General features: G+C 39.5%; 1 protein-coding gene across 1 annotated transcript in view; it reads right to left on the reverse strand.

The window, feature by feature from the left end:
• The window catches only part of ITPR1 (inositol 1,4,5-trisphosphate receptor type 1), a 201,613-nt gene that overhangs the window by 39,499 nt on the left and 134,531 nt on the right, over positions 1–27,583 (reverse strand). Inside the window, exons 40-47 of the mRNA XM_081318646.1 lie at positions 21,974–22,154; positions 19,178–19,434; positions 16,822–17,022; positions 15,197–15,307; positions 13,777–13,872; positions 7,586–7,708; positions 4,637–4,741; positions 2,553–2,745 (exon numbers count right to left, since the gene is read on the reverse strand). Coding sequence (XP_081174772.1) covers positions 2,553–2,745; positions 4,637–4,741; positions 7,586–7,708; positions 13,777–13,872; positions 15,197–15,307; positions 16,822–17,022; positions 19,178–19,434; positions 21,974–22,154 — 1,267 coding nt within the window. The remainder of the gene's footprint in view (positions 1–2,552; positions 2,746–4,636; positions 4,742–7,585; positions 7,709–13,776; positions 13,873–15,196; positions 15,308–16,821; positions 17,023–19,177; positions 19,435–21,973; positions 22,155–27,583) is intronic.

A 27,583-nucleotide genomic window follows, 5' to 3' on the forward strand; every position in this document is an offset into this window, starting at 1 on the left:
ATTAGGATCCACAGGGGAAGATGCTTCAATCAAGGTGACAAAAACAGTGTTGCACAATCTGCTCCACCACTATTTTTCACACATGCAGTGTGATGATGCAAGAACAAAAGGGTTGTACTTGAGTCACAAGAGTGCAGTGCTGGTTTTGCCATTTATCCCCCCCTTGATCCCCTTTGTGGACGCTTCTGGATTATACAATTGAGGGGCAAGCATACAGACACAAAATGCTGGAAGAATAACATATTAAAATCTGTAACGTAATAACTCAAAAAATGCCAAAATCAAACCAAAAAGACAAAAAAAGAGAAAAACCCTTGACTATAAGACCAAGTAATTGAAAGTAGACCAGAACATTTTGTCACCTCTCATAAAACTTATAATACCCTTCTTTCCCCCCCCCCTTAAAACCAGCAGAAGGGACCTTGGAGGTCTTCAACTTCCTGCTTATGGAAATATTATGGAAGCGGCCCCCTACCTATGGAAATATTGCTCACCCCCATTATGTGACAGGAGTTGTTGGTCTTCTACCTTCTTTGTGTACTTCCTTTATTTATTTTTCACTAGAGGATGTCTTCCCAAACATTTATTTTATTTATTTACATAATGACCCATCTTAAAACTGAACTCTGGGCAACTCAGATATGTATTGGGATTACAGCTCTCAAAGTTCAGTCTAATATGATTGAGTCTGGGAGTTGCACTTCCCATGTATCTGAAGGATGCCAAAAAAATGAAAGGCTGGTATAGTTCCATCTTAGAAGTAACTTGGTTAGATAAGCAGGATTGGGGGACAGTCATCTACTGGCATTGATGGCTATCTACCTCCACAACAAAAATAATAATAACAACAACAACATTTATTCCACCTTCCCACATGTGCTGACAATAGCTTTGAAAGCTGGGAGATGTAGATTTAGAAAGCAGGATAAATATAAGACACTGTTTCTCCCAGCACTAGGGATAAGTCCAATGAAATGAGTTAGCGTATCTAGTTCAAGAAACCTTATGCCATGATAAAATCATTTGGCTTTTTTTTAATCCCAGCAGAATTAGTTTACAATAAAGACTAACATAAATGAAACTAAAACTGCCAGAGGTTAGTAGTATAATTTAGCTATAAGGTTGCAACCTGCATAAGGATCTTGGAACTGAGCTGACAGCCCTGGTTCGAGATCTGAGTGCCGTGAAATGGGGTGAGCTCCCGTTCCGTGCCCCAGCTCCTGCCTGTTGTGATTCAGGGTCAGCCTGTGGGTTCGGCAGTTGGGTCGGACGACTCAGAGGAGGAGGGGGTGTTGAAGAGCTTGCTGAGGGGGTTGGAGAGCTTGCTGATGAGAGCCCTCAGCCAGGCCCCTCCCACCTGGTCATGACGGAGACCCAGCTGTGTGAGCCTGACAGCGTGGATGAAGATGACCCACAGCTGGCCCTGTTCAAGGACGCCCGACGCAGGAGGCAGTCAATCAGGAGTAAACAGAGGAAGGCAATGGGGCACCTCGGAAGGAGGCAGAGAGAAGCCACGCCCTGAACTGTATAAAAGGGGAATGCGTGGGAGGGCTGGTTTGCTGAAGGCAACCGCTTGAATAGCTCCTATTTCATGGTTCGTGTCTTGTTCTGTTTGCTTTTGTATCCATAAATTTGGCAGGCTTAGTTCCAGCCTCTTGCCTTCTTGTAAAAGGGTTTGTCCCTGCCGGTAGCAGGCTGGTACAGAACAGCTCTAAAGCTTAAACCCCCCCAAAAAATTTATCCAGATAATAAAGAAAATGTCTCTTGAAGTGGAAGCAGTATTTGATGTTGTGGGAATAGTTTTTCCCTAAGCCCAAATCAAGAACTGTAGATTGTCCTCGACTTATGACTACAATTGAAATGAGAACAACTGTTACTAAGCAAGGTGGATGTTAAGGGACGGCCAATTTTATGAACTTTTTTTAGTAGGGTTAACTGAATTACCCCGGTTGTTAAGTGAATCATGTGGTTCTTAAATGAATCCAACTTCCCCCATTGATTTTGTTTTATAGCAGGCTGGTACAGAACACTGCCAACCTAGTAGGAAAGAATGCAGCCTAGCAGGAAAGCATACAAATGCAAGTAGATTAATAGGTACCACTTCGGTGGGAAGGTCAGAGTGTTTTGTGCACCTCTGGTGCATAGCCATATTGGCCACATGGCCACAGAAAATACTGGCTCCCTTGGCCAAGAAATGGAGATAAGTACTGTGCCCTAGAGTCAGACACGACTGGAAGGGGTTGGAATCATTTAGCTGCTTCCTTGAATTACATGTTTAAAACATTAATTGGGGATATAATGGGAATAAATAGCAACAGGCTGAAGCAGTGTTTAAGCAAAGCGCTTCTGGAAACCTGAAAGCAGGAGCTCTGTACGGAAAATAGTAAAGGAGGAGAAAAAGGAAAAAAGGAAAAAGAAGAAAGAAAAAAACAAAAAGCCATGAAAGTCTAATATTCTTTTTCTTTCAAGAAAAAAAGTTTGCAATCTCAAATCAGGAATTATTATACAGTATCAAAAAAAAATAACCTTTTGTGTCCCCAGTCCAAACTTACCCCTTAGCTTTTTTTGCCAGTTCATTTCATTAAAAAGGTCCTCAGATCTCATAAAGAAGTCATTTATTTTGCTGCCTTGCTCATCCCTTTCTGTAGTGTAGTACACACGGAGTTTAGATTCTTTGGTGAGGAACTCACATATGCTGGGCACAGGGAAGACTATTTGCTCCATAGTGCGATCCGATCTAACTATCTACATGAAGAGTTTAAAGGGTTAATTTGCATGGTGTGTGGTCACAACGAAATTATATTATTTCTCAGTATGCAAAACTTCCTGGAACTCTTGGTATTTTTTAAAAAAATACTTGCTGATTTGCATTCCTGTTAACACTGTTAGTTCTTTTGCCAGCATTTTTTTTTCACATTTCAAGTCACTTAGAAAAAGGAGATTATTTCCTCATCAGAATTGTTACAAAAATATATTATTTCAGTTGTTTACCAAGTATTACTTGGGTAGATGGATAATTTTCCTTCCTTCCTTCCTTCCTTCCTTCCTTCCTTCCTTCCTTCCTTCCTTCCTTCCTTCCTTCCTTCCTTCCTTCCTTCCTTCCTTCCTTCCTTCCTTCCTTCCTTTCCTCCCTATCTATCTACCTCCGTATGTACTTACCTCTTTTTGTTCTAATTGAAATGATTTGGTATACAAAAAAAGTCATAAAAAAACAAATAAATCTGCACTGGTCACTTCCATCCAAAGTGGCCATAAAAGTCACTTTGGAATCAGGCAGTACCTATATCAAATCAAATCAATATAATCACTTCTTCCTATTTTTAAACTGATTTAAACTGATTTCCATTAATAAAAATATAAGAAGATGATTCTGTGAAAATTTAAACATGTACATTTCCTCAAAGAGCTAGTTATTTTTATTTCATAAAAACAGTGAATGGCGGGGGGGGGAGAATTCATGCAGTGGCTCAGTGGGTTAGGACGCTGAGCTTGTCGATCAGATGGTCGGCAGTTTGGCGGGTCGAATCCCGAGTGCCGCGTAACAGAGTGAGCGCCTATTACTCGTCCCAGCTTCTACCAACCTAGCAGTTTGAAAGCACCTAAAAATGCAAGTAGAAAAATAGGGACCACTACGGTGGGAAGGTAACAGCATTCCGTGAGCCTTTGGAGTCTAGTCATGCTAGCCACATGACCACGGAGACGTCCTCAGACAAGCGCTGGCTCTTCGGATTTGAAACGGAGATGAGCACCGGCCCCTAGAGTTGGAAACGACTAGCACGCATGTGCAGGGGAACCTTTACCTTTATCTTTTACCTTATTTGACTGGGACAATATGACAGATCTGTGTGATTTAAGAGTTTGAGGTATTTTGTAATATTGCTTGAGAAACAACTTTCATATGTGAAGCATGACTTTCAGGAACCTGAGAAACCATAGAAAAAAGTAATGGCTAATACAGAAGCTTTTTAATACACGTTTTTTCCTCTGGAGTGGACATTTTGTACGTAGAGTCTATACTGTACACCTCAGTAGCTCTGTCTACTGAAGGAAACAAAGTGCTTCTTAAGAGCCGTTCCATTGCCTTTCTTGATACCACTTCATTTCCACTGTAAGAAGTCCCTTCATTCTTAACCCAAGATATTTCCTGGAGTACACTTTCAGTTTGTTTACTTCCAAAATAAAAAAAATCTACAATAGCCCAATCAAAACACATTTTAAGGTGTTAGCCTTTAAAAAAAAGAAAGAAAAAAGAAAACCTCTAGTGCCAGTCCATTGCCTTTCTTGATACCACTTCATTTCCACTGTAAGAAGTCCCTTCATTCTTAACCCAAGACATTTCCTGGAGTACACTTTCAGTTTGTTTACTTCCAAAATAAAAAAAATCTACAATAGCCCAATCAAAACACATTTTAAGGTGTTAGCCTTTAAAAAAAGAAAGAAAAAAGAAAAGTGAAGTACATTCATATTTGGAAGGACTGACATTCATTAAATATTGAGGGGATTTTTTTGTAACTAGACATTCAAGACATATAGTAGAATTAAATTTTTATTTTACTAGATTACATAAGATCTACACCAAATTGTTACTTTTCTTTGTACAGTTTCATTTAAGATTAATATAATCTGAGGTATTTACCTCAATTTGAGCTGTATGCTTGGCATAGAATTCCAAAGCTTCATCTCCATCTATTTGGCCTCCAGGCTTCAACATATTCTGCAATTCTTTGTTGTGGCGAGCAAGCTAAAAGAAATGAACAATTATGAAGAACAGAAAGCTTGCCCATGTTTCCTACTTAAAAAAAATAAAACAAAGCAAAAACTCAAAACTATTGAAAGACTCAATAGCAAAATAGAGAAACAGCTGACTTCAAATCAAATCAGATATTGACTTGGTCAGATTAAAACCAATGTTAAATCACCAGTAGAACATCAATGTCTGAAATGGTATAGCGTTTCCTGCCTGAGTAGGGGGTTGGATTAGAAGATCTCCAAGGTCCCTTCCAACTCTATTATTATTATTATTATTATTATTATTATTATTATTATTATTATTATTATTATTATTATTATTAATAATAATAATAATAATAATAATAATAATAATAATAATAATAATACAATACTATTGTAAAGCTGCTGTATGTAAACAGGGAATACCCCATACTCACTCCCACAAAGAAGAGGGAGTCAAGCTATTCTCCAAAGCACCTGAAAGCAGGACAAGAAGCAACGGATGGAAACTAGTCAAGGAGAGAAGCAACCTAGAACTAAGGAGAAACTTCCTGACAGAACAATTAACCAGTGGAACAACCTGCCTCCAGAAGCGGTGAATGCTCCAACACTGGAATTTTTTAAGAAGAGACTGGACAGCCATTTGCCTGAAATGGTATAGGGTTTCCTGCCTGAGCAGGGGATTGGACTAGATGACCTCCAAGGTCCCTTCCAACTTATTATTATTATTATGTTACCTAGTCAGGTAATGAAACACCTGCAAGCAAACAACCAAACCTAGAGAAAATGAAAGGACTCCTCTCTCCTGTCTTTGTCGGAACCTTGTTTAAAGTTGGCAAGCTCAGTGTGAGAAAGACCACTCAAAAAGTACAACTCTTACTTTCCAAAAAAACCACTAGTCAACAATCCTTTCTGTTGTTTATGAATAATACTAAAGCAACCATTTTCAAAATGGTTCTCTTTTCAATCTGGGTTGGTCACTGGCACTAGAGGTTTAGTCTTCCAAGCTTTTGGACTTGTGCTGAAGTCCCTCTTCAGGGAACTTGTCTCTAACAGAATGTGTGCTTTGGGCTATTCTGTGTGTGATATTTATATAATGCCTGTTGTATGTGGCTTTTTAGATGTTGATTGGGGTGTTGATGGCTGGCTATTAAGTCATTGGCTCTTGTTTCATTGTGCTGACAAGCCTTCGCTTCCTAAGTACTTGATAAGCTGGTGGTAAATTAACACTCCTGTTGACTGATGAGGGGCCCATTTTCCAGGCTAGTTTTATGCCTGCTCGTCCAACAATCTGAGTAGCTGCAAAATTGAATGCATGTCCTTGTTCACTGCAATGTAAGGTTGTTTCTCTTTTATTTGGAGTGTAGTATGTTTGTTATATGAAGTGTATCAGCTTGGGACAGACCTAAGGATGGAGAATCAGTGAAATTTTATGCTCTTAGAATGCCTAACAACAAATATGTTTCAGCACATACTGACAAAGCACTTAGTTTAAGAAAGACAAGCTAATTTGCACCAAGAGCATAACTAAAATGGGCAACAGCAGGTTTCAGGCAAGCATGAACAACTGGTAGTCAAAAATGCATTTTTATTTTGTCAAATTACTTTCACTGTTTGTGTCAGTATTAATTAGTTATTAGGACATGCATATGATGACTAGGCATTCGGGACAGTGAGATGGGCAGTATATAAATTTACTAAATAGATAAATAAATAAATAAAAAGAGCCAAAAGTGACAACTTGCAAGCTGGTAAACTATTTTGATTCAGAACTTTCTACCTTATAGGTGTAAAGCAACCTTTCTCAGTCTATTGCTTTTGGCCCCTCATCATATTGCTTTTGGATTGCTGCTTCTATTATACCAACTGAAAATAATGGAAATATAATACATTTGAAAAGCATCAGGTTAGAAAAACCAACATGTATTTGGCTTGGTTCTTTCCTTACAGGACTGTCTCTTCTAAATAAAATTAGCTGGTGCATTTAAATCCAATGCTTTGGATTTCTTCCCACTGAGTGTTCAAAAGGTTGAGACACAAGGAAGAGTCTTCTCAGTGGCTGGCTCACCATTATGGAACAGGTTGTTCCCAGAGGCTGTGATGGTCCCACAGATTCTGCCTTTAGGAAACCAGAAAAAGTGTTTTTATTTTACCTGGATTTGGATCTTAGCAGCTTATGAATGATTAATTTTTCCACTATTTATTATATATTTATGGTTTAGGTCCTTGAGAATTGTGGAATGCGTTTTGAATTTTGTGAAGTTTATATGATTTCACTGATGACTGAGCTAGTATACAAAGATTGTAATGAAGTAAGTGTAGGAGAAGGAGAAGCAAAATCTGGGGGCAGAGTCAAGAGAGGAATCAGCCTAGAATCATTACATTCCGAGAAGTAGTCTAAGTTCAACTCCTCTTATCTAACGCCAATTTAGTGCTGACCGTTAGTTGACCAGATTCTTGGTGTATAGACATGAGCAATAAATCAGCTTAAGTAGAAGTTAATGTGTGGTCCTGATTCTTCACACCTGACAATAAACACATAAAAATTCAAAATTTCCTTAGAATATCCCAGGAATGTCAGCTCCCCTATTATAATTTGGAGGAAATAAGAACCCACTTACCTACATTGTGTTTTACACAATAGACAAATATAGCAGCTATGTCTCCTAGTTATCAGTGTGTTTATTGCAGGCAGTGAAAAATCAGTGCAAATGTCTTGTGCCAATAAAATAAACTTTTCAATGAGTTATTATATCTTAATCCAACAAGGCTCATATTGTCACTCCTGAAATGAATTCCTGCAGTGCATGATTCTACTACTACTGGTATGAGTCAGGTATAAATACAAATTTACCTGATGGGCTAATATGTAAATATTATGCCCCACATTTCTAGGAGATGCAGCAAGATCTTCACCATTTTCTCCATCTTCAAATTCAACCTCACCTTGCTGGTAGGCCTTTTTAATCACTTCTACCTGTAGAGAAAGAAAAATACATTTCACAAGTTTGAAATATATATATAAAGATTTCTTCTTCCCATATTTGGGCCAACAGGTGTATCAAAAAAACACTCAAGATATACATATACATATACATATACATATACATATACATATACATATACATATACATACACATACACACACACACCCCCTTCATGGATTACTGCCTTGTCGTGGCGAAGGGGCTTGCGTAATTCAATGAAGCTATGAGCTATGCCGTGCAGGGCCACCCAAGACGGACAGGTCATAGCAGAGAGTTCTGACAAAACGTGATCCACTGGAGAAGGAAATGGCAACCCACTCCAGTATCTTTGCCATGAAAACCCTATGGACAGTACCAAAAGGCAAAACGATATGACGCTGGAAGATGAGCCCCTCAGGTCGGAAGGCGTCCAATATGCTACTGAGGAAGAGCAGAGGGCTAGTACTAGTAGCGCCAGAAAGAATGAAGCGACTGGGCCAAAGCCGAAAGGACGCTCAGCTGTGGATATGTCTGGTGGTGAAAGGAAAGTCCGATGCTGTAAAGATTTTTTCTCCATAGGAACCTGGAATGTAAGATCCATGAATCAAGGCAAGCTGGACGTGGTCAAACAAGAGATGACAAGACTGAACATTGACATCTTAGGTATCAGCGAACTAAAATGGACAGGAATGGGTGAATTTAATTCAGATGACCATCAGGTATACTACTGCGGGCAAGAATCCCTCAGAAGAAATGGAGTAGCCTTCATAGTCAATAAAAGAGTAGGAAAAGCAATACTGGGATACAATCCTCAAAATGACAGAATGATCTCAGTTCGAATCCAAGGCAAACCATTCAATATCACAGTAGTCCAAGTCTATGCCCCAACCACCGGTGCTGAAGAGGATGAAATTGACCGGTTCTATGAAGCCCTACAGCACCTTATAGAACTAACACCAAAAAATGATGTCCTTATCATCATGGGGGATTGGAATGCTAAAGTAGGAAGCCAAAAGATAACTGGAATAACAGGCAAGTTTGGCCTTGGAGTACAAAATGAAGCAGGGCACAGGCTGATAGAATTTTGTCAAGAGAATACGATGGTCATAGCAAACACTCTTTTCCAACAACCCAAGAGACGGCTCTACACATGGACATCACCAGACGGTCAACACAGAAATCAGATTGACTATATGCTCTGCAGCCAAAGATGGAGAAGCTCTATACAGTCAGTAAAAACAAGACCAGGAGCTGACTGTGGCTCAGACCATGAGCTTCTTGTTGCAAAGTTTAGGCTTAAACTGAAGAAAGTAGGGAAAAGCACTAGGCCAGTCAGGTATGAATTAAATCATATCCCTGTTGAATATACAGTAGAGGTGACAAATAGATTTAAGGAATTAGATCTGATAGACAGGGTGCCTGAAGAACTATGGACAGAGGTTCGCAACATTGTACAAGAGGTAGCAACCAAAACCATCCCAAAGAAAAAGAAATGCAAGAAAGCAAAATGGCTGTCTGAGGAAGCTTTGCAAATAGCTGAGGAAAGGAGGGAAGCGAAAGGCAAGGGAGAAAAAGAAAGATACGCCCAATTGAATGCAGAATTCCAGAGAATAGCTAGAAGAGATAAGAATGCCTTCTTAAATGAACAGTGCAAAGAAATAGAAGAAAACAATAGAATAGGGAGGACCAGAGATCTTTACAAGAAAATTGGAGAGATGAAGGGAACGTTCAATGCAAAAATGGGCATGATAAAGGACCAAAATGGCAGGGACCTAACAGAGGCAGAAGAGATTAAGAAGAGATGGCAAAATTACACAGAAGAACTATACAAGAATGAGCTTAACGCCCCTGATAATCACAATGAGGTGGTCACTGACCTCGAGCCAGACATCCTAGAATGTGAAGTGAAGTGGGCCTTAGAAAAGCTGAGCAACAACAAAGCTAGTGGAGGTGACAGTATTCCAGCTGAGCTATTCAAAATCTTAAAAGACGATGCAGTAAAAGTGCTACACTCAATTTGTCAGCAAATTTGGAAAACTCAACAGTGGCCACAGGATTGGAAAAGATCAGTTTACATTCCAATTCCAAAGAAAGGCAGTGCCAAAGAATGTTCAAACTATCGCACCATTGCACTCATTTCTCATGCTAGTAAAGTTATGCTTAAAATCCTACAAGCTAGACTTCAGCAATATGTGGATCGAGAACTACCAGAAGTACAGGCAGGATTTCGAAGAGGCAGAGGAACTAGAGATCAAATTGCCAACATACGCTGGATCATGGAGAAAGCTAGAGAGTTCCAGAAAAACATCTACTTCTGCTTCATTGACTATGCTAAAGCCTTTGATTGTGTGGATCATAACAAACTGTGGCAAGTTCTTAAAGAGATGGGAGTACCAGAACATCTTATTTGTCTCTTGAGAAACCTATATGCGGGCCAAGAAGCAACAGTGAGAACTGGACACGGAACCACTGATTGGTTCAAAATTGGGAAAGGAGTCCGGCAAGGCTGTATACTGTCGCCTTGCCTATTTAACTTATATGCAGAGCACATCATGAGAAAGGCAGGGCTAGATGAATCAAAAGTTGGAATTAAGATTGCTGGAAGAAATATCAACAACCTAAGATACGCAGATGATACCACTCTAATGGCAGAAAGTGAAGAGGAACTGAAGAGTCTCTTGTTGCGAGTGAAGAAGGAGAGTGCAAAAGTTGGGTTGAAACTAAACATTAAGAAAACCAAGATCATGGCATCCGGCCCTCTCAATTCCTGGCAAATAGATGGGGAAGAAATGGAGGTAGTGACAGATTTTATTTTCCTGGGCTCCAAGATCACTGCAGATGGGGACTGTAGTCAAGAAATTAAAAGACGCTTGCTCCTCGGGAGGAAAGCCATGGCAAATCTAGACAGCACACTAAAAAGCAGAGACATCACCCTGTCAACAAAGGTGCGTATAGTCAAGGCTATGGTCTTCCCAGTTGCAATGTATGGCAGTGAAAGTTGGACCATAAGAAAGGCTGAGCGCAAAAGAATTGAGGCCTTTGAACTCTGGTGCTGGAGAAGACTCCTGCGAGTCCCTTGGACTGCAAGGCGATCAAACCGGTCAGTTCTAGAGGAGATCAACCCTGACTGCTCTTTAGAAGGCCAGATCCTGAAGTTAAAACTCAAATACTTTGGCCACCTAATGAGGAGGAAGGACTCACTGGAGAAGAGCCTAATGCTTGGAAAGATTGAGGGCAATAGAAGAAGGGGACGACAGAGAATGAGGTGGCTGGATGGAGTTACTGAAGCAGTAGGTGTGAGCTTAAATGGACTCCAGAAGATGGTAGAGGACAGGAAAGCCTGGAGGAACATTGTCCATAGGGTCGCGATGGGTCGGACACGACTTCGCAACTAACAACAACAACAACACACACACACACACACACACACACACACACACACACACATACATACATACATATATATATATATATCCGATTCATATTTTCATTCTGTTTCAGATATTCTGAAAATGAAACTTGTATGAAGTCATTTTTATTTCCTTCTATCCTTTGGAGCTGAGCTTACTGACTCAGATTACTGATACTGCTGTTGGTTTTTAAACAACTATAATTTATATCAGAAATAAAGTGACTCAGTGGAATGAACGCCAAAAATAAAGCCTTAAACTTTATCTCCAGCCCACACCATTATTGTGGAATAATATGTTCTGCCATACTCTTGACGCAGACAATTACTATAACTGTATAAGTTTGAATTCCTTGCTTGCATTTTGTTGTTTGTTTAAAGTGGGACAAAAGAATACTTAGACTGCTTTTTGAAAACATCCAAATGCCTTCTTCAAATCATTATAAGATAAGATAACCTTTATTGTCATTTCTTTACTGTGGGTACACTGGCCCACATTAAAAATGAAATTCTGTTGCCTTTTCTCAAAAGTGTACACATACATAACAAACACATAAACATGTTGTATACAGCATACACATACACCTACACCCTTGCATATAAATATATATAAATATCTTGAATACATAATGGAAGGAGGAAGCTTTAGAGTTCACAAGATTAATACTGTATGGAACAAAACTTTTACTGAATCTGAATGTTCTGCTTCGGATACTACAAAGCCTCCTCCCAGAAGGTAATAAGGCAAACAATTTGTGAAGAGGATGTGTAATGTCCCAGAGAGAGGAATAAGCTTCTTGGATGAGAAGTCTTCAAAGAAAAACAAGAAAGTCCAGTTGCCTCATGAAAAAAGCACCTTTGGGATATCCATGACCTGGATGACTGACAATCTCCATAGACATGGAGTGTCCCAGACAATCCTGTGGACCAGGGGTAGGCAACCTTGGCTCTTTTATGACTCATGGACTTCAACTCCCAGAATTCCTGAGTCAGCAGTTGAAGTCCACGAGTCATAAAAGAGCCAAGGTTGCCTACCCCTGCTGTGGACCCTACTCAAGCAACGCTTATATGCTGTGTCCTGGACAGAAGGGAGGGAACTGCCAATAATCTTTTCTGCCATCCTCACCACTCTCTGCACCGCCTTCCTGTCTGGACCGGTATTATTTTATATTATTTTAAATCATACACATACATCTTATCAGCATAGAGATATTAAGAGATCCATCAAAATAAGTAAAATGAATCTCAGAATCAAAAAACAGTGATAACATTTCAGCAGCTTTTTTCTTCTTCACTATTTCACTATCTTCATCAGTGAAGTGCTAGAGTGTCATAACTTCTCAAGTATCTAGACCAACCTTTTGGGCGCCAGGGACTGGTTCCATGGCGTTTTTCCACGGACCGGAGAGTGAGTGGTTTTGTGTGCTGCCTGCATTCCATGGATGGGGCTTTGTTTGTTTGTGAGGACTGGTTGCTGACAGGCCACAGCCCGGTACCTGTCCATGGACAGGGTTTGGGGACACCTGATCTAGATTGAGCTTAAGTGTTACTGGACATGCTATTCTTAACTACAGGTAATCCTTGACTTATAGCCATAACTGGACCACAATTTCCATTGCCAATGTTCTTTGCCATGGTTGTTAAGAGAATCACTACAGTTGTTAAGTGAATCACAAGGTCATTAAGTGAACCCGGCTTCTCCCACTGACTTTGTCTAAAGCTGACCGAGAAGATCACCTGTCCCTGGGATGCTGCAACCACTGAAAATATGTGTTGTTGCCAAGTGCCCAAATTTTGATCATGTGACCTTGGATTGCTGTGATGATCATAAGGGCAAGCATTAGTCATAAGTCAGTGCTGTTGTAACTTCGAATGGTGGCTAAATGAATGGTTGTGAGTCAAGGACTACCTTGACATGAAAGTAAGTGGGAGAGTGGCTTGTCAGAACAGCTAATTATTTCAGCACGTCTTCTTTCAAGTTCTTTCAATCGGTCTTTTACACTGAACATACAAAGTAAAATCCTTCTGTCCATGAACGTTTTTGTTTCATTTTGATCCACTGCGAAATCTGGCTAACAGAAGGGAAGCAGAGGAACTGCTTTTTCCATCCCTTGAATTGGCTCCCACAGTACTCGTGAAAGTCCTCCTATCCCTTCGAGCAAATCTTTCAAGATCACAAAAAGCTGATGGCAAAAATCAATACAAATGTCCTTTCCTTCTATCTGTGAGAATGCAACCTGGATATAAATGCCACCATGTTGTCATGCTATATTTCTATATAGTTTAATATAATTCTACCTTATAAAATAAATTTTCTCTTCTCTATTTCACCTGAACTTTGCTTGTAACCCCACCATACAAGATACAATAGAACTATATTTCCAGTACAGATGATCACAGTTAAAATGATACTGTGTCTAATAGTAGACACTAATATTAGTAGTCACTAATAGAAAATAATGCTTTTTAAGCTCTCAAGTTAAGCTAACTTAAAATGTGCCTGTGTATATAGAACAAAGCTTTTTCAATTTACTGCTAAGCATCATAGGGCTGAGTTAAGGCAAGGCCTCAACTTATAAGATCCAAAATAGTGTGATCTTAATCGTGCATCTGGCAGCAAGGTAATTTCATGCTGTCCAAATTCATGGAAGCAAATTCTTGGAAACATACCAGTTCTTTTGGTCTCATGTTATAAAGGATCCTTTCTGCATTCTCACTGTCGTGCCTACTTTCCATTATAGCCAAGAGTAACTTCGAGGCATTATTCTGAAGGGGGGGAAAAAAAGAGGAATTTCAAAGGAAATGAAGCCGATTAAAATATCCATGTATTGCCAAAAACAAAAATACGTCTGAAGAAAACGCAGATGAATATGACTACTACCTACTGCATTTTAGAAAACTTGGCAGACGACAAAGCAACAAAGAACAAATGAAAGAGTCTACAAATTATCTGTATGTACAAAGAAGATAAAACCAGCTGCTAAAAACCCGTGTTCTTTAAATACTTAGGAAAAGTAATTTACATTCAAATCAGGGCTGTGGCAGTACAGTACACCCAATATTTGAGACGCTACAAAACAGACCTGATTCCTACAAAATACTTAACACAATAAGTTAAAATCTTGCATGTTGAATATGTTACTAAGTTTTGTTTCGAAGAAATACAGAATGCAGAATTCCATCCCTGCAGTAGCTGACTACTGTTGCCATGACTATTTTTTCCTTCATATGACAATGAACAGGAAGGTTTGATCACAGTTTTGGGCTTTTGTTTTATATCTATATGTCACACAGCAGACTATGTTGAAAGCAAGTTAGATTATGACTAACAAATTCCAGCAAGAGTTATTTGTATAACTGTCCTACAATGCTTAAAAACTTATGATTCTGTAAACTGCAGTTCCCACCATAAAGTACCACTACACGAAGACTGTTTTATTGCAGTTTGTTTTCTTACCTATAGATCTGAATAGCCTGCTCCCAATGTCTAAATCAGAGTTGTCAAACTGGCAGCCCGTGGGCCGGATGTGTCACGTGCAGGCCACGCCCACCCCAGCTCCGCAAAGGCAAAAAAAGTCACGATGCGTCACGTGACGCGATAGAATTTGACACCCGTGGTTTAAATTTTCTATAGAGTTTCAGTTGCATGGCATGTGTCAAACCCATCTGATAGACCAGATTCATGACATTCATGACTATTTGGAGCCTGCATTTTAATAGTTAATTAAACATACAAGAAATGAATTAAATCACCTTCTTTCAAATTTACATCGGGTCATATTTAATTAGTTTAGTGTAGTTTAAGTTTTATTCAAACTTAATTCTTCTACGTGCTACGTTGTCCAAGGCAGGCATGTCAAACTGCCGGGCCGCAGGCCGGATGCATCATACTGAAACCGCACCTACCCCATTGCCGGCAATGGGGGAAAAGTCGTGCTACGTCGTGCTATGTCACGAGTTTGACATGCCTGGTCCAAGGCATTCGGTGAATTTCTTGTGGTTACTGAGAGTTTGCACAACCAATCTGACCATAAATGTTTGTTTTGCTCTTGTAATAGTGACAGTTCTCACTGTTAAAGTATCTACTTGCCTTCAGTTCTAGTACAAGATCCATCCTTTTTTTCCCCAGGGGGTTGATGTCATTGAGAATTAATGCTGTAATTATATCAATACCATTGGATTCATGAGTAGCAATGCAGTTCTGCATAAGGAGTGAGGGAGTGGAAAAGATAAGTTAACAACGATATATAGCATGATTATTTTATAAAATTAACCCACAGGTCATTGTGCAAAATTAGGAGAAGTTCTCCCTGTCCCTATTTATAATTGTTTCCCACATTTCTTACATAAAAACCAGTTGGAAGAAAATGAGACTACTCAGCATATAAATGCCATAATTAATAACTTTAATTCTGTTTTGTTGATCTACTATTGGAGAACTGAGAAGATTATTTTGCCTTTCATGTCTTAAAATTTTGATCCCACATTTTTATTAGAGCATTTGGATGTTTACTGTTGCTTTGCACAGTTTGTGCAATACTTTGGAAACTTAGTTAAGGGATAATATAAATGTAATCACAGGTTTATATGAAGTTACTCTTTACCATAGAATAGAGAAGAATGTAGTCTAAAATAATATTGAAGAAAGACTAGGGAATGTCAACAAAACAGACACCTGAGCTACAATTCAGTATATGTAGTGGCATTATAGTAACATTTCTAAATACCAATTGTAAATGTCAATATGTGTGTGAACTTAGGTGTATGATTATGTAAAATAAAATAATTATGGATTCATTTGGAACTTCTGAAAAGCAGTACCCAGTGAAATATTGGATTGACGTAGTGGTTAACAAAGCCAGAGACTCTAATTCTACTTTAGGCATAAAGCCAGCAAGATGATTTGGGGCCAGTCAATCCCTCTCAGCCCTAGGAAGTAGAGGGCAATGGCAAACAACTTTCAAAATTTTGCAGAAAAACTTGCAGGGACTTATCCAAGAGGTTGCCATGAGTCAAAACTGATTTAGAACCATGCACCTGTATGCACATGAGTGCCCACACACACAAAGGGGATCTGCAATTTGGTAATAGTGGAGTAACAGCATTTACCTATAATTAAAAGGTAAAGGTAAAGGTTCCCCCGCACATGCATGCTAGTCGTTTCCGACTCTAGGGGCCGGTGCTCATCTCCGTTTCAAAGCCGAAGAGCCAGCGCTTGTCTGAGGACGTCTCCGTGGTCATGTGGGCGGCATGACTAGATGCCAAAGGCGCACGGAACGCTGTTACCTTCCCACCGTAGTGGTCCCTATTTTTCTACTTGCATTTTTATGTGCTTTCGAACTGCTAGGTTGGCAGAAGCTGGGACGAGTAACAGGCGCTCACTCTGTTACGCGGCACTCGGGATTCGACCCGCCAAACAGCCGACCTTCTGATCGACAAGCTCAGCGTCCTAACTCACTGAGCCACCGCGTCCCTTTACCTATAATTATCCTCTCCCTAATAGGAAATTTCCATGCTATACCTTTCTAACACTGCTATAAACCTCAGTGTAGGGGGACCTCTGGTACGATGCAGAATAAAATCACATGTGTATTTCTTTTCTTAATAAGGCTACAGGTTGAAACTTAAACATTCCAAAATATTCTCAGTGTTCCAAGTCAGCCTCTCAATTTGCAACAAGCCAGCCACATCTCCCATTTGTCCCAACTACAATACCTGATTTTCATGGCATGGTCCCTGGCAGTACTCTGTCAAACTTTCCAGAGTTTGGTTGATCAATGCTACATTTTTCTCATTAATGTACAGCCCAAGCAGTCCAAGTCCTCCAGTTGTGCTTCCACAAATACAATCTAAAAACTGTAATGTCTCACACACTAGGTTGTAATTAGTCTTGTTGTTTTGGCAACGTAGGAAGTTCTAGAGATGAGCATGGCAATAACAGAGAAAGAAAAAAGTTATGAATTTTACTTTTTAATATTATTCTCATAATTTTTTTCAAATACAATGGTATCTGCTGGTATCTGTACTGGAAACACTTTTCTATTAACCCATGCACAGAGCAAAACAGTCCTCTGTATATGCTGTTGTACTGATATATTGATAGATTTTCCCATCTAAACAGCAGTGTGAAATTCCTGCTGCAGCATGGTCTTCGAGAAGCATATTTACAATAGACATCAACAGCAGAGGTGCAGAGATCTGAATTGTTCCGCGTATGTTTTTTCAGCACATGGATGGGGTGAGGGAGACAAAGCATCAGACCCTCCCCAATCTTTTTCTCCAATGCTCGCTAAATCATCTTTGCCACATTGGTGGCATCTTTGTCAGTGTTCCTGGGAAAGTAGAAGACAAATCACCAATCCTTTTGATCTTCTTTCTACCTTCTGTTAATCTGCTTTCTTTCAGGGTACAAGCTGAAAAAAAAGAGCAAAAAGCTTCCTTTTTCCTTTTCCATTTCCTTCCCTGGATGGTGGGGAGATGAAGCCCAGAAGGAGAGGACAAGAAAAATAATAATAATAATAATTAGGACAGTTTGAAAGAAATGACACTGGATTCAGCCAGATAATCTTTCCCAAAAATGTCTTGAAATTTGCAAATGGCAATGCTTTTCTGCAACTACTAGGTACAAAGTTAATCAATGGAAGGTGTTTTCTTTTGTTTTCAAGAGTTCACTGGTGAAATCCTCATGAGTTCTCTGGTTTAGTCAGGGATCCAGCTGTTTTGCCTGTTTCTTCCTCTAATCCAATTGATAGAGTGGTAGAAACCATGGTGTTTCTTTTTCCCTACTGGTCTATTATGGAGGAAATAGACCAGTTAAATATGAGTGGGAGTCAATGGCCCCATTGAAAAGATTAATCAATAGAAGCCACATTCCCAAATACTCAGCCACAGAAAGGAAAACAACTCAGTTTGCTTTTCCAAGGTGGATGGCAAGGATAAAGAAGCAAGAGAGTTCACACTTTGGGGCTGTAGTAAACAAAGTCAAGACAAAATAGACCATGGCTATTCTGTAAATAAGAGGTTGAAGTCTGAAAGGGAGTTTTTTGAACCCGTTTAGTTTCTAGCCAGTTTACGTGCCAGTGTAGAGCAGTTTCAAGCTGCAGTATGGAAAAACCCTAAGATAAATATTCAGGGAACGATCAAAGATTATTTGGGGGTTTTCAGATTATTTGGGGTTTTATAGCAAAAATCCAAATAATCTTAGGCCTAACAGTTTAGGTCTAAGAAGAAATACTCTTATCTCTGAGGTGGACAAGTTATAGGCTGCAGAAGTTTGCACTTCCTGCCCTATTTTGCAGCCTCCATTAGCTTCCAGGTTTCCACAAGGGAACCAAGAATATCACACAACTTCAATTTCAGATTCAGTAGGATAATCCTTTGCTGCTCAGTGAGTTGGGCTTTCCGGTTCATAACGTAACCATGTGTGTTAGAACCAGCTGTTCCACACAGGAAGCATCAGCCAGGGAGAGTCAGGGAATGGAAAAATTGAGGAGATGGATAAAAACAAGAATAGTGCTTGAGTGGTACAGTAAGGCTTCTTACAGTTCTGATTGTGACAGAAAAGAAAAGCACCATTGGTTTTGCTTCAGGAAACCAAATTTCTTCTGCTAAAGGAAAAACTAACAAATTATCCCTTGTTCTCAGTTTGAGTAATCCAACTCTCTTCTGAGAAGAAAAGAATTGTTAGACATGTTTTTAGGTCCCCCAGAGGTTCCCACTTTCTGGGTTCTTGGGCATTTTTGAAATTTGAGAGCGTGCTATGGATGTTCTTACAATATGGTGGCTATGGAGTGTTTTGCTAGTCCCAAAGTGCTTGTTTACTAGTAGTTAAATTAGTGAGAATCTTTTCACTCCAGCTTCACCTCCTACAATACCTTGACTATCAATCCATCCATCCATCCATCCATCCACATAAAGATGATGTTTGAGGCTGGTGCTAGGTTTGGCAACATGATAGCTTCTCAACTAATTAACTAAAAACCTTCAACATTCAGATCAGGCCAAGTAAGGCATTGCCAGACACACTGGGGCTCCTGAGCATGCCCCATAGGTGGCAAGACTGCTTGTGTACCTGCAAATCCCGGTTGTGGTTTTCACACAGCAACTGCAAAAACCGTAAAATGGGCTGCATTATTGTGATGACAGGACTCATCTCCAGCTCGTCTTTGTTTTTATCTGCCACAGACTGTGCTCCTTCTATGGCTGAATAATGATCATCAGGGTCGGCTTCTCTTCTGTAGGTGTTAAATGCTTTCCTTGTTGCGGTGGAGGCCTCAACCAACTGATCTCTCGCTTCCTCTGTTATTTGGGTCAGGGGTTCTCTTAATGCTATAATGCACAATGACAGATCCCATTAGCAAATAATGACGCAGTCCTCTTTACCATTTCCAGAAAGATTCACACATTGGCCATCGAGCATTTTGGCTTTTTGTAGTAAAAGTATCCAGATTAGTATAATAAGTTTAACAAGCCAGCCTGATTCATCTCGTTTCTAGCAATACATAGAAATAGCCTCAAAAAGACAGTTCTTTGTAGATTAAATAAACATAAATACAGTCATTAAAAGTTTTAGTAAATGATACTTAGTTATTATAAAACAGACTTGCCAGCAAGGGTCTAGAAACTGCCACCGAAACACCTAGTACAGGGGTAGGCAATTTTGGCTCTTTTATGACTCGTGGACTTCAACTCCCAGAATTCCTGAGCCAGCCATGCTGAGGGGAAAGGGAGAGTTTCCAAGATGAGCCATGCTGGGTTCATTAAAAGTATAGTGCAATTCCTTTGGATAAACAGAAGTTCCTCCTCCTTTTGCACTTCAGCATATTGGATTAGATCCAGATTCTGTCAGACTGCTCAGAATTAATGAAACTTGAGACAGTCACTGATTCAAATGAGCATATTTTACATATGACAAAGCAACAGACATTATGGATAGTGGCTAGGGTGCCAGCCTAGAGCCAGGGAAGACCCAGGTTCTAGCCTACCCTAGAACATGGGAGCTAGCCAAATGACCTTAGGTCAGTTACTTCCTCTCGGCCCTAATTAGCATCAGGCTCTGGAAAAGCCAGCTTAAAAACCTGCGTCTGCTATGTCAACAAAAGGAGCTGCAGTGCAAAAAAATAAAATAAAAATACAAGTGCATTCAAGTGGCATAAATGCTGGAAACAGCAACCTCCATTCTAAATATGACGAACTGTGGATGCAGCTTATTCTCATGCTGCCATTTTCATTGCTTAATGAATAAAAATCCAAGTTCTGCTTGGACAGGGCTTCAAGTTATCAAAAGAAGAGATGACCATGCCCCTCACTGATATCTTAACAATTTATGAGGAAAAATTCTCCAAAATAGCACAGGCAGGAACATAGTGACAAAAATCCTGTGAAATATTCAGCTTTCCACTTTATCTATCACCTGTAATGGGTCCTGGACAAGTCCTGCTGGGCAATAAATACGTGGAGGTAAGTGTGCGTGTGCGTGTGTGAGTGTGTGTGTCCAGATGCCTCATTACAAAACAGGGAAGATCCTAAACCAAGAAAATAATACAGGTACTCCTCAATTTACAACACAATTGACCCCTAAATTTTAGTTGTAAAGTGAGATATTTGTTAATGCGAGTTTTGCCCCATTTTACGATTTTTCTTGCCACAGTTGTTAAATAAATATGGCTTCCCCATTGACTTTGCTTGTCAGAAGGTCACAAAAGGTGATCACATGACCCCAAGATACTGCAACCTAAATATGAGTCAGTTGCTAAGCATCTGAATTTTGATCGTGTGACTTTGGGGATGCTGCAATGGTCATAAATGTGAATAACAGTCATAAGTAACTTTTTCCAGATGTGTTGTAACTTTGAATGGTAACTGAATGAACTGTTGTAATTTGAGGACTACTTGTATTAACTGACTTTAGAACTTTTTGATTAAAATCATCCACCTTTACAATAAGGCATCCTATTTAAAAGTAGTGAATAATAATACCATTCTTCACCACACTCTTGAAAACCATCCAGGGTTTTCAGCAGGGATATCTAGATTGAGTTAAGCCTCCTGGTCTTTCATTTACAGAGGTATAGTTTATGCTTATTACTTCCTCACCCCAACTCACAGGTAATTACCAGGTAGGGATGAACCTTACTTCTTTTGGGTAAATATGGTGCTTATTTTATCCACTGGATCCACAGTTAGTACATCTGTTTATTTTTTACTTAAAATATGTAGTATAAAAATACCTATCTTCTGCTCCTCAAAATTATGTCTTTACCATATGTATTATGGCCGTATAAAGCATCAGTTCATATTCTTGACTACTAGGAACAACCTAGTACACCAATTCTAGGAACAACTTCTTAGTACAACAACTATTAAATTATTAGGAACAATCTATTATATTTCATCCTTATTGGCAATATGTACTGATCCATCATACCTGCATGTCAGAACAGTGTGGGTCTCGTGGTTAGGATGCTGTGTTCAATGGGCAATGGTGATGTCGCTAGCTAATCTTTCCAATCCGAAAGTGGTTGGGAAAAAATCTAATTTATCTTTAGACTGAATTGAGACATAGAAAGTCTGCTTTTAATTATAGAATTCTAGACCTACTGCCTGCAGAGCAAAGAATGTTAAATGAAAATATGAAGCAACATGTCAAGCTACTGAAGCTGGCTGGATATACCAATACTGAGAATACCTGTCACCATTTTAGTAATTGCCATATCCCAAAAGGTTGAGGAAGGAAGATGATGTCATGGCAGGATAGCACTCTTTTCCATGCTGTGAACCGGAATCATGGGATCAATAAAATACTTAATCACATGATGAATTATTTACTTTCAGTTGGTCATACTCTACTGTAGCTCTTGAGCCTTACCTCTCTTCCTTGCTGGCACATCTCTGTCGGAGTCATCATCTTTCTTTTTATTTCCCAAATCACTGGTGTTAACTGTGACTGTGGCCTTGATTTCTTGCTGAGCAACTTTCATACGATCATAAAACACTTTGAAGAATTTTTCTGATTTCTTATCTTCCATCAAGCGACAAAAAAAGGAGTGCTGTAGCAAAATAAAAGCCCAATAAATTGTTAGTTTAAAAATAAAAATGAAATATATTTAATATCAAAGACATACATTTTAAAAAACCTCTGAAGAGGAATTAATAAATAGTTTTCTGTGGCAAGATGAATTTGAGCTTATCTCGTCATCAAGCTGGAACCACTCCAGTAGAGAATACGGAGGCCAGACTGTGCAGCAAGAGGCCCCAGAAGCAGAATGGGAAGATGTCAAATCATCAGCCATTGAGAATCTGGGATGAGTGGAAAACGGCCTTCAACTGCCCTTTGGGAAGCTACCAATTCAAAGTCATGCCATTTGGACTGCAGGGGGCCCCAGCCCCCAAAGACTCACAGACAGCTCCAAAGCTTCCTAGCGTTTGCCAATTTCTATCGTCAGTTCGTTCCCTCTTTTGCTGAGATTGCTCTACCCCTTACAGAACTACTCAAAACGGGTAAGGGAGGGGGAAAACCGCACCCTAGCCAACCACTAGCATGGACTATGAGTTGTCAGAAAGCTTTTGAGAATTTAAAAAGACTATTTGCGGCTGAACCGGTCCTAAAGCACCCTGCCCTGGGGAGCCCTTTGTAATTCAAGCAGATGCCAGTGACTTGGCAGTCGGAGTGTGTTATTACAAAAGAATAAAAGTGGAGTCCTACAACCTTGTGCCTACATCTCTAAGAAATTCATGGAAGGTGAGAGGAGATGGACAGTTTGGGAGAAGGAGGCCTTCGCAATTAGGTGGGGGCTATTAACCTGGTGACACTATTTAGAAGGGACCAAGGTGCCTTTTGAAGTATGGACAGATCACAAAAATTTAGAGGCACTAAAAACTCCCTACATATTGTCCCCAAAGTAAGTGCAATGGGCACAGTACTTTAACTGTTTTAACTTTACTTTAAAGTACATACCAGGAAATAAAAACCTCCTAGCTGATGCACTATCCCGACTGCCACAGTACAAAAGTGAATGTGAAGAGGTCTACGAGCCAATTATCCCCAGCTCACAACCTGCAGCACAAATCACACCTCGCAGAACCCCTAATTCTGATGACCCAAGAGTGAAGAAGATAAAATGAGAGCTCCTTACTGATCAATGGTTCAAAGATAATCAAACCTCCCTAACATGCAGGGATGGTTTGGCATACATGGGGAAAAATTGTATCTACCTGAAACCCTCCGTCTCAATGGTCTAAGACACAGCCATGATGTAAAACAGGCTGGACACTTCAGATATTTAAAAACTCTACACCTCATCCACCGGCAATTTTGGTGGCCGGGACTAAAACGAGATGTGGAAAACTATGTCAAGAGTTGTACCGTATGTGCCACCATGAAAAGAATTCCAGGGAAAACCTCTGGGCTACTGCAGTCAGTAGCAGACCCTTCTCAACCATGGGAAGAAATAGCTATGGACTTTATTGTAGACCTACCCAACAGTAGAGGAAATACTGTCATATGGACTGTGATAGATCTGTTTTTGAAGCAGGCTCATTTTATGGCCTGTAAAGGACTCCCTTCTGCACAATGACTGACTAAATTGTTCCTGAAACATATCTACCGACTGCATGGTGCCCCTAAGCGAATAATTTCAGATAGAGGAGTGCAGTTCACAGCAAAATTTTGGAGGAATTTCCTTAAATTAATTGGATCATCTCAAAGCTTATCATCTGCTTTTCATCCAGCTACCAATGGGGCTGAAGAATCCGCTAACAAAATGGTGGAGCAATACCTCAGATGCTATTTCTTACCAACAGACAAACTGGACTGACCTTCTCCCTTTTCCCGAGGTGGCCTACAATAATTCTGTTCACAGCAGCACTGGCTACACACTTTTCAGAGTAGCCACAGGAAAAGAGTTCAGCCCGATGCCTGACTATCCTCAGGTGCCCTCTGCTTCCCAGACACTTGATCAATGGGTAAGGGGGTGGGAAGAGGTTTGGAGAAACACGAAAACAGCATTAAAGAAGACTTCTGAGACTTATAAAAAAACAGGCTGATAAAAAGAGGGCTCCCCAAAGAACATTCCAAGTGGCGAAAAAGGTTTACCTGTCAACTAAATAGTTACATCTCAAATTACCCAGCAAGAAATTGGGACCAAAATTCTTGGGACCTTTCCCCATTGTGAAAATCATCAACCCGGTCACAGTAAAATTGAAACTCCCCACACTTTTGGGGAAAATTCACCCGGTGTTCCATTGCAGCTTACTGAAACCTTTTCGAGCCTCCGCTTTAAGATCTCCCCCTAAGAAAGCTCCTGGACCCCTCATAGTAGCAGGTCAGACCCATTATGAAGTGAAATGTATCCTGGACTCTAGAATCTTTAGGGGAAAATTGCAGTACCTAGTACAATGGAACGGATACCCATTGTCTGAAGCCATTTGGGTGAAATCTAGCGATGTGAAAGCTGACAGACTTATCAAAAGTTTTATGAGAAACACCCCAACAAACCAAAAGTCAGCTCCTAACTTGTGTTTGTTTACATTAAGGGATCTGTTCTTTTTGTAAGCGGGGCTGGATGTCAATGCTGCAAACATTGACATGTTTTTGCACTGACAATGTAAGTGACAGCCTTTTGTTTAAACTGCTTCACTTTGAATCTTGGAGGGAAGGAATTTTTCTAACGACTATTTTGAGAAGATAAGAAGCCCATGTACAGAATGGGAGGAGATAATGTGATTTATGACGTGTAGATAAGGGCGGGGATTGTTTGTGTGTTACAATGGGTTTGGGTGGAGGAGATTTCAGATTCTGGCATCCCTCCATGAGTGCTGATGTTTCATTTCATTACTAACACTTTTTAGATAAATAATACGCTTGCAATTTGTTTGATTTGTCTCATTCATTAGAACCATGACACTGTACCCCAAAGGATTCAAGACATAAAAGCAAGGATATGTGCACTATATTGTGTATGCTGAACATAACAACTAACTTTGGAAGAGAATTAAAACTAGTGCTTTAATCTGTTGCTCCAATTAGCCTATATGAAATGCGTGTGTGCACACATATATGTGTGGGTAGATAAATAGTTAGAAAGACAGACTGATTCATTTGGTGTATGTGCCTTGTAATGCCTTCAAATAACTCTGTAAAGTACTGAGCAGAGACCATATGGTTGAAAGCACCTGACAACCAAGGATACTATTACATAAATCAGAAAAGGAGTACATAGATCACCTTATGCAGAGAATTACAAAGTTAGCATTCTTCTGTGGATAATGTTGCAATATGACACGAATCAAATGTACTGAACTGCTCTTTTCTAGTTCCTGCAACCTGAAATGGTCTAAGTGAGATCATGTAAGGAGTTCACCTGCCATCCCTTTTCACTTCAGTCACATATGTGACTAACTCTTATCTCTCTTTACCACTACTGTATTACACAAACCTATTCAGGAAGCCTAATCCAGGAAGCCCCCACTGGCACTTGCACAATATCTGCCCAACAACTTTAATGTCAATTCCCAATGGAAAGCCAAATGGGACCCTAAATGCTCAGTTATAGGAAGATATATAGATGACCTCAGAAATAAAAGTGTGAGGCTTTGAAACTATATGAGAAATGGAGAATTATGAATAGGATTTGCATCTCACATGGCGTCTGACAGGACTCTCTATAAATGGGCATAGCATCCTCCCCTAAGCATGACAGCGGAGTCCCACATCAAACTCTAGATCACATTGTGACCGGATGTAAGCTGAGGACATATACCAGTCCGATATCTGTTTTTTCTTTAATATTAATCATGTTGCGCTTCAGTGGTTAGATGGTCTAGTCATTGATGTTTGAACATTAGATCTTTTTAACATTTATATTTTATTGAGTTCTACTAATCTAGTTGAAATGTTAATATATACTGATAATCATGTATGTATGATATGCCATACACTAAACAAATAATAATATTCCATACTAGGAATTCTTTCTTCTCTTCCTCCATTTATTCTTGTTCCTGGGAACTGCTTTCATCCGATTTTCTTTCTTGTCACGATCACAATGTCACATGCCTTTCTTTCTTTCTGAAAGCTTTAGCATATCTCATGTGTTGGGCAACATTCACAATCAGATCCTTTACTGTGATGTACTACAAGCTGTTAGGAATCTTTCACAAATGCTGGGCATCGCCAAATCAGAATTCAGTTTAAGCATACTCATTTTTCCAAAGTATATTTATTTTTGATGCTCAATAGATTTATGAATACTGTATATATTGCAGATAAGCCAAGAATTTTAGTTGCCAAAATACACCGCATTGCAGATGGCCTTATCAGTATATATATAGTATGTATATCTTGTACATATTCTCGCGTAATATAAGCAAATCCACAGTTAAACCAACCTCAAACTGAATAGCAGTTTGCATGTTTCACTGATGGTTTAATTCCACGGTATACCAGGGAACTGCTGCTTAAATGGTAGAAGCTTATCATGAAACTATGAGTGATACAGCAATGCATCTGACGTACTAGAACAAAAAGCTGCATTAATGATGCCTTAAGGATGGTTTTGTTCATATTAGATTTTGCTCAAATTTGTGAATTTTCACATTTACCATATGTATTGGAAACATTTGCTTCAAACAGTTTTACCTAGGTGTGCGCTTTAGTTATAATTATTTATTTGTAGTGCTAACTAAGACAACAGGAAACATAAAAATTTGCATAAAGAAGTTTGGCTTTCACTCAAATTTAGTAATTAGAAATTCCCTACTATATTGCATTAGGTCTGCTTGTTTTAAACTGACATTTCAAGTCTGTAGCCAGAATTCTATGTAGGCCATAAATGTATTTAAGTGCCTGAGAAAAGAATTATCCTTATGGAAAGCATTCATTTGCAGTGGTTAAAAAAAATCCAAATGGAAGTATAAACAGTAATTTTTGGTCTTGATTCTAAAAAGTAAGAAAGATACTTTGCTAAACATTTATCTGTTTTTGGATGTGATTCTACGAGCTTTGCAATACCAGTATAGCCAGCTTGGTCTAGTGCAGGGATCTCCAAACCTGGCTGGCTGGAGAATTCTAGAAATTGAAGTCCACAAGTCTTAAAATTGCTGAATTTGGAGACCCATTGTCTAGTGGTTAAGACCACTAGGCTAAAAACCTGGTGTTCTAGTCCTGCTTTGGGCATAAAAGTCAGTTGAGTAACTTCAGTCTCAGCCCAATTCACCTTACAGAGTTGTTGTGGGGAAAATAGGAGGACAAAGAGACATTAGGTATATTTGCTGCTTTGAGTTATTTATAAAACACTATAAAGGTGGGATTAAAAGAACATTAAAAATGTCTGATCCCTTTTCAAATTTCAAAAGTGATTAAAGAGCCTCATGTTGCTGAAAAGTATGTCTAGTTTGATGAAAGGAAGGACTGGCAGTGTTCCAATATATCAGGGGTTACACAAAGAAGAGGAAGTCAAATATTCTCCAAAGCACCTTG

This window comes from Vipera berus (genome assembly GCF_964194415.1).
Source record: "Vipera berus genome assembly, chromosome: 2".
Classification (NCBI taxonomy): domain Eukaryota; kingdom Metazoa; phylum Chordata; class Lepidosauria; order Squamata; family Viperidae; genus Vipera; species Vipera berus.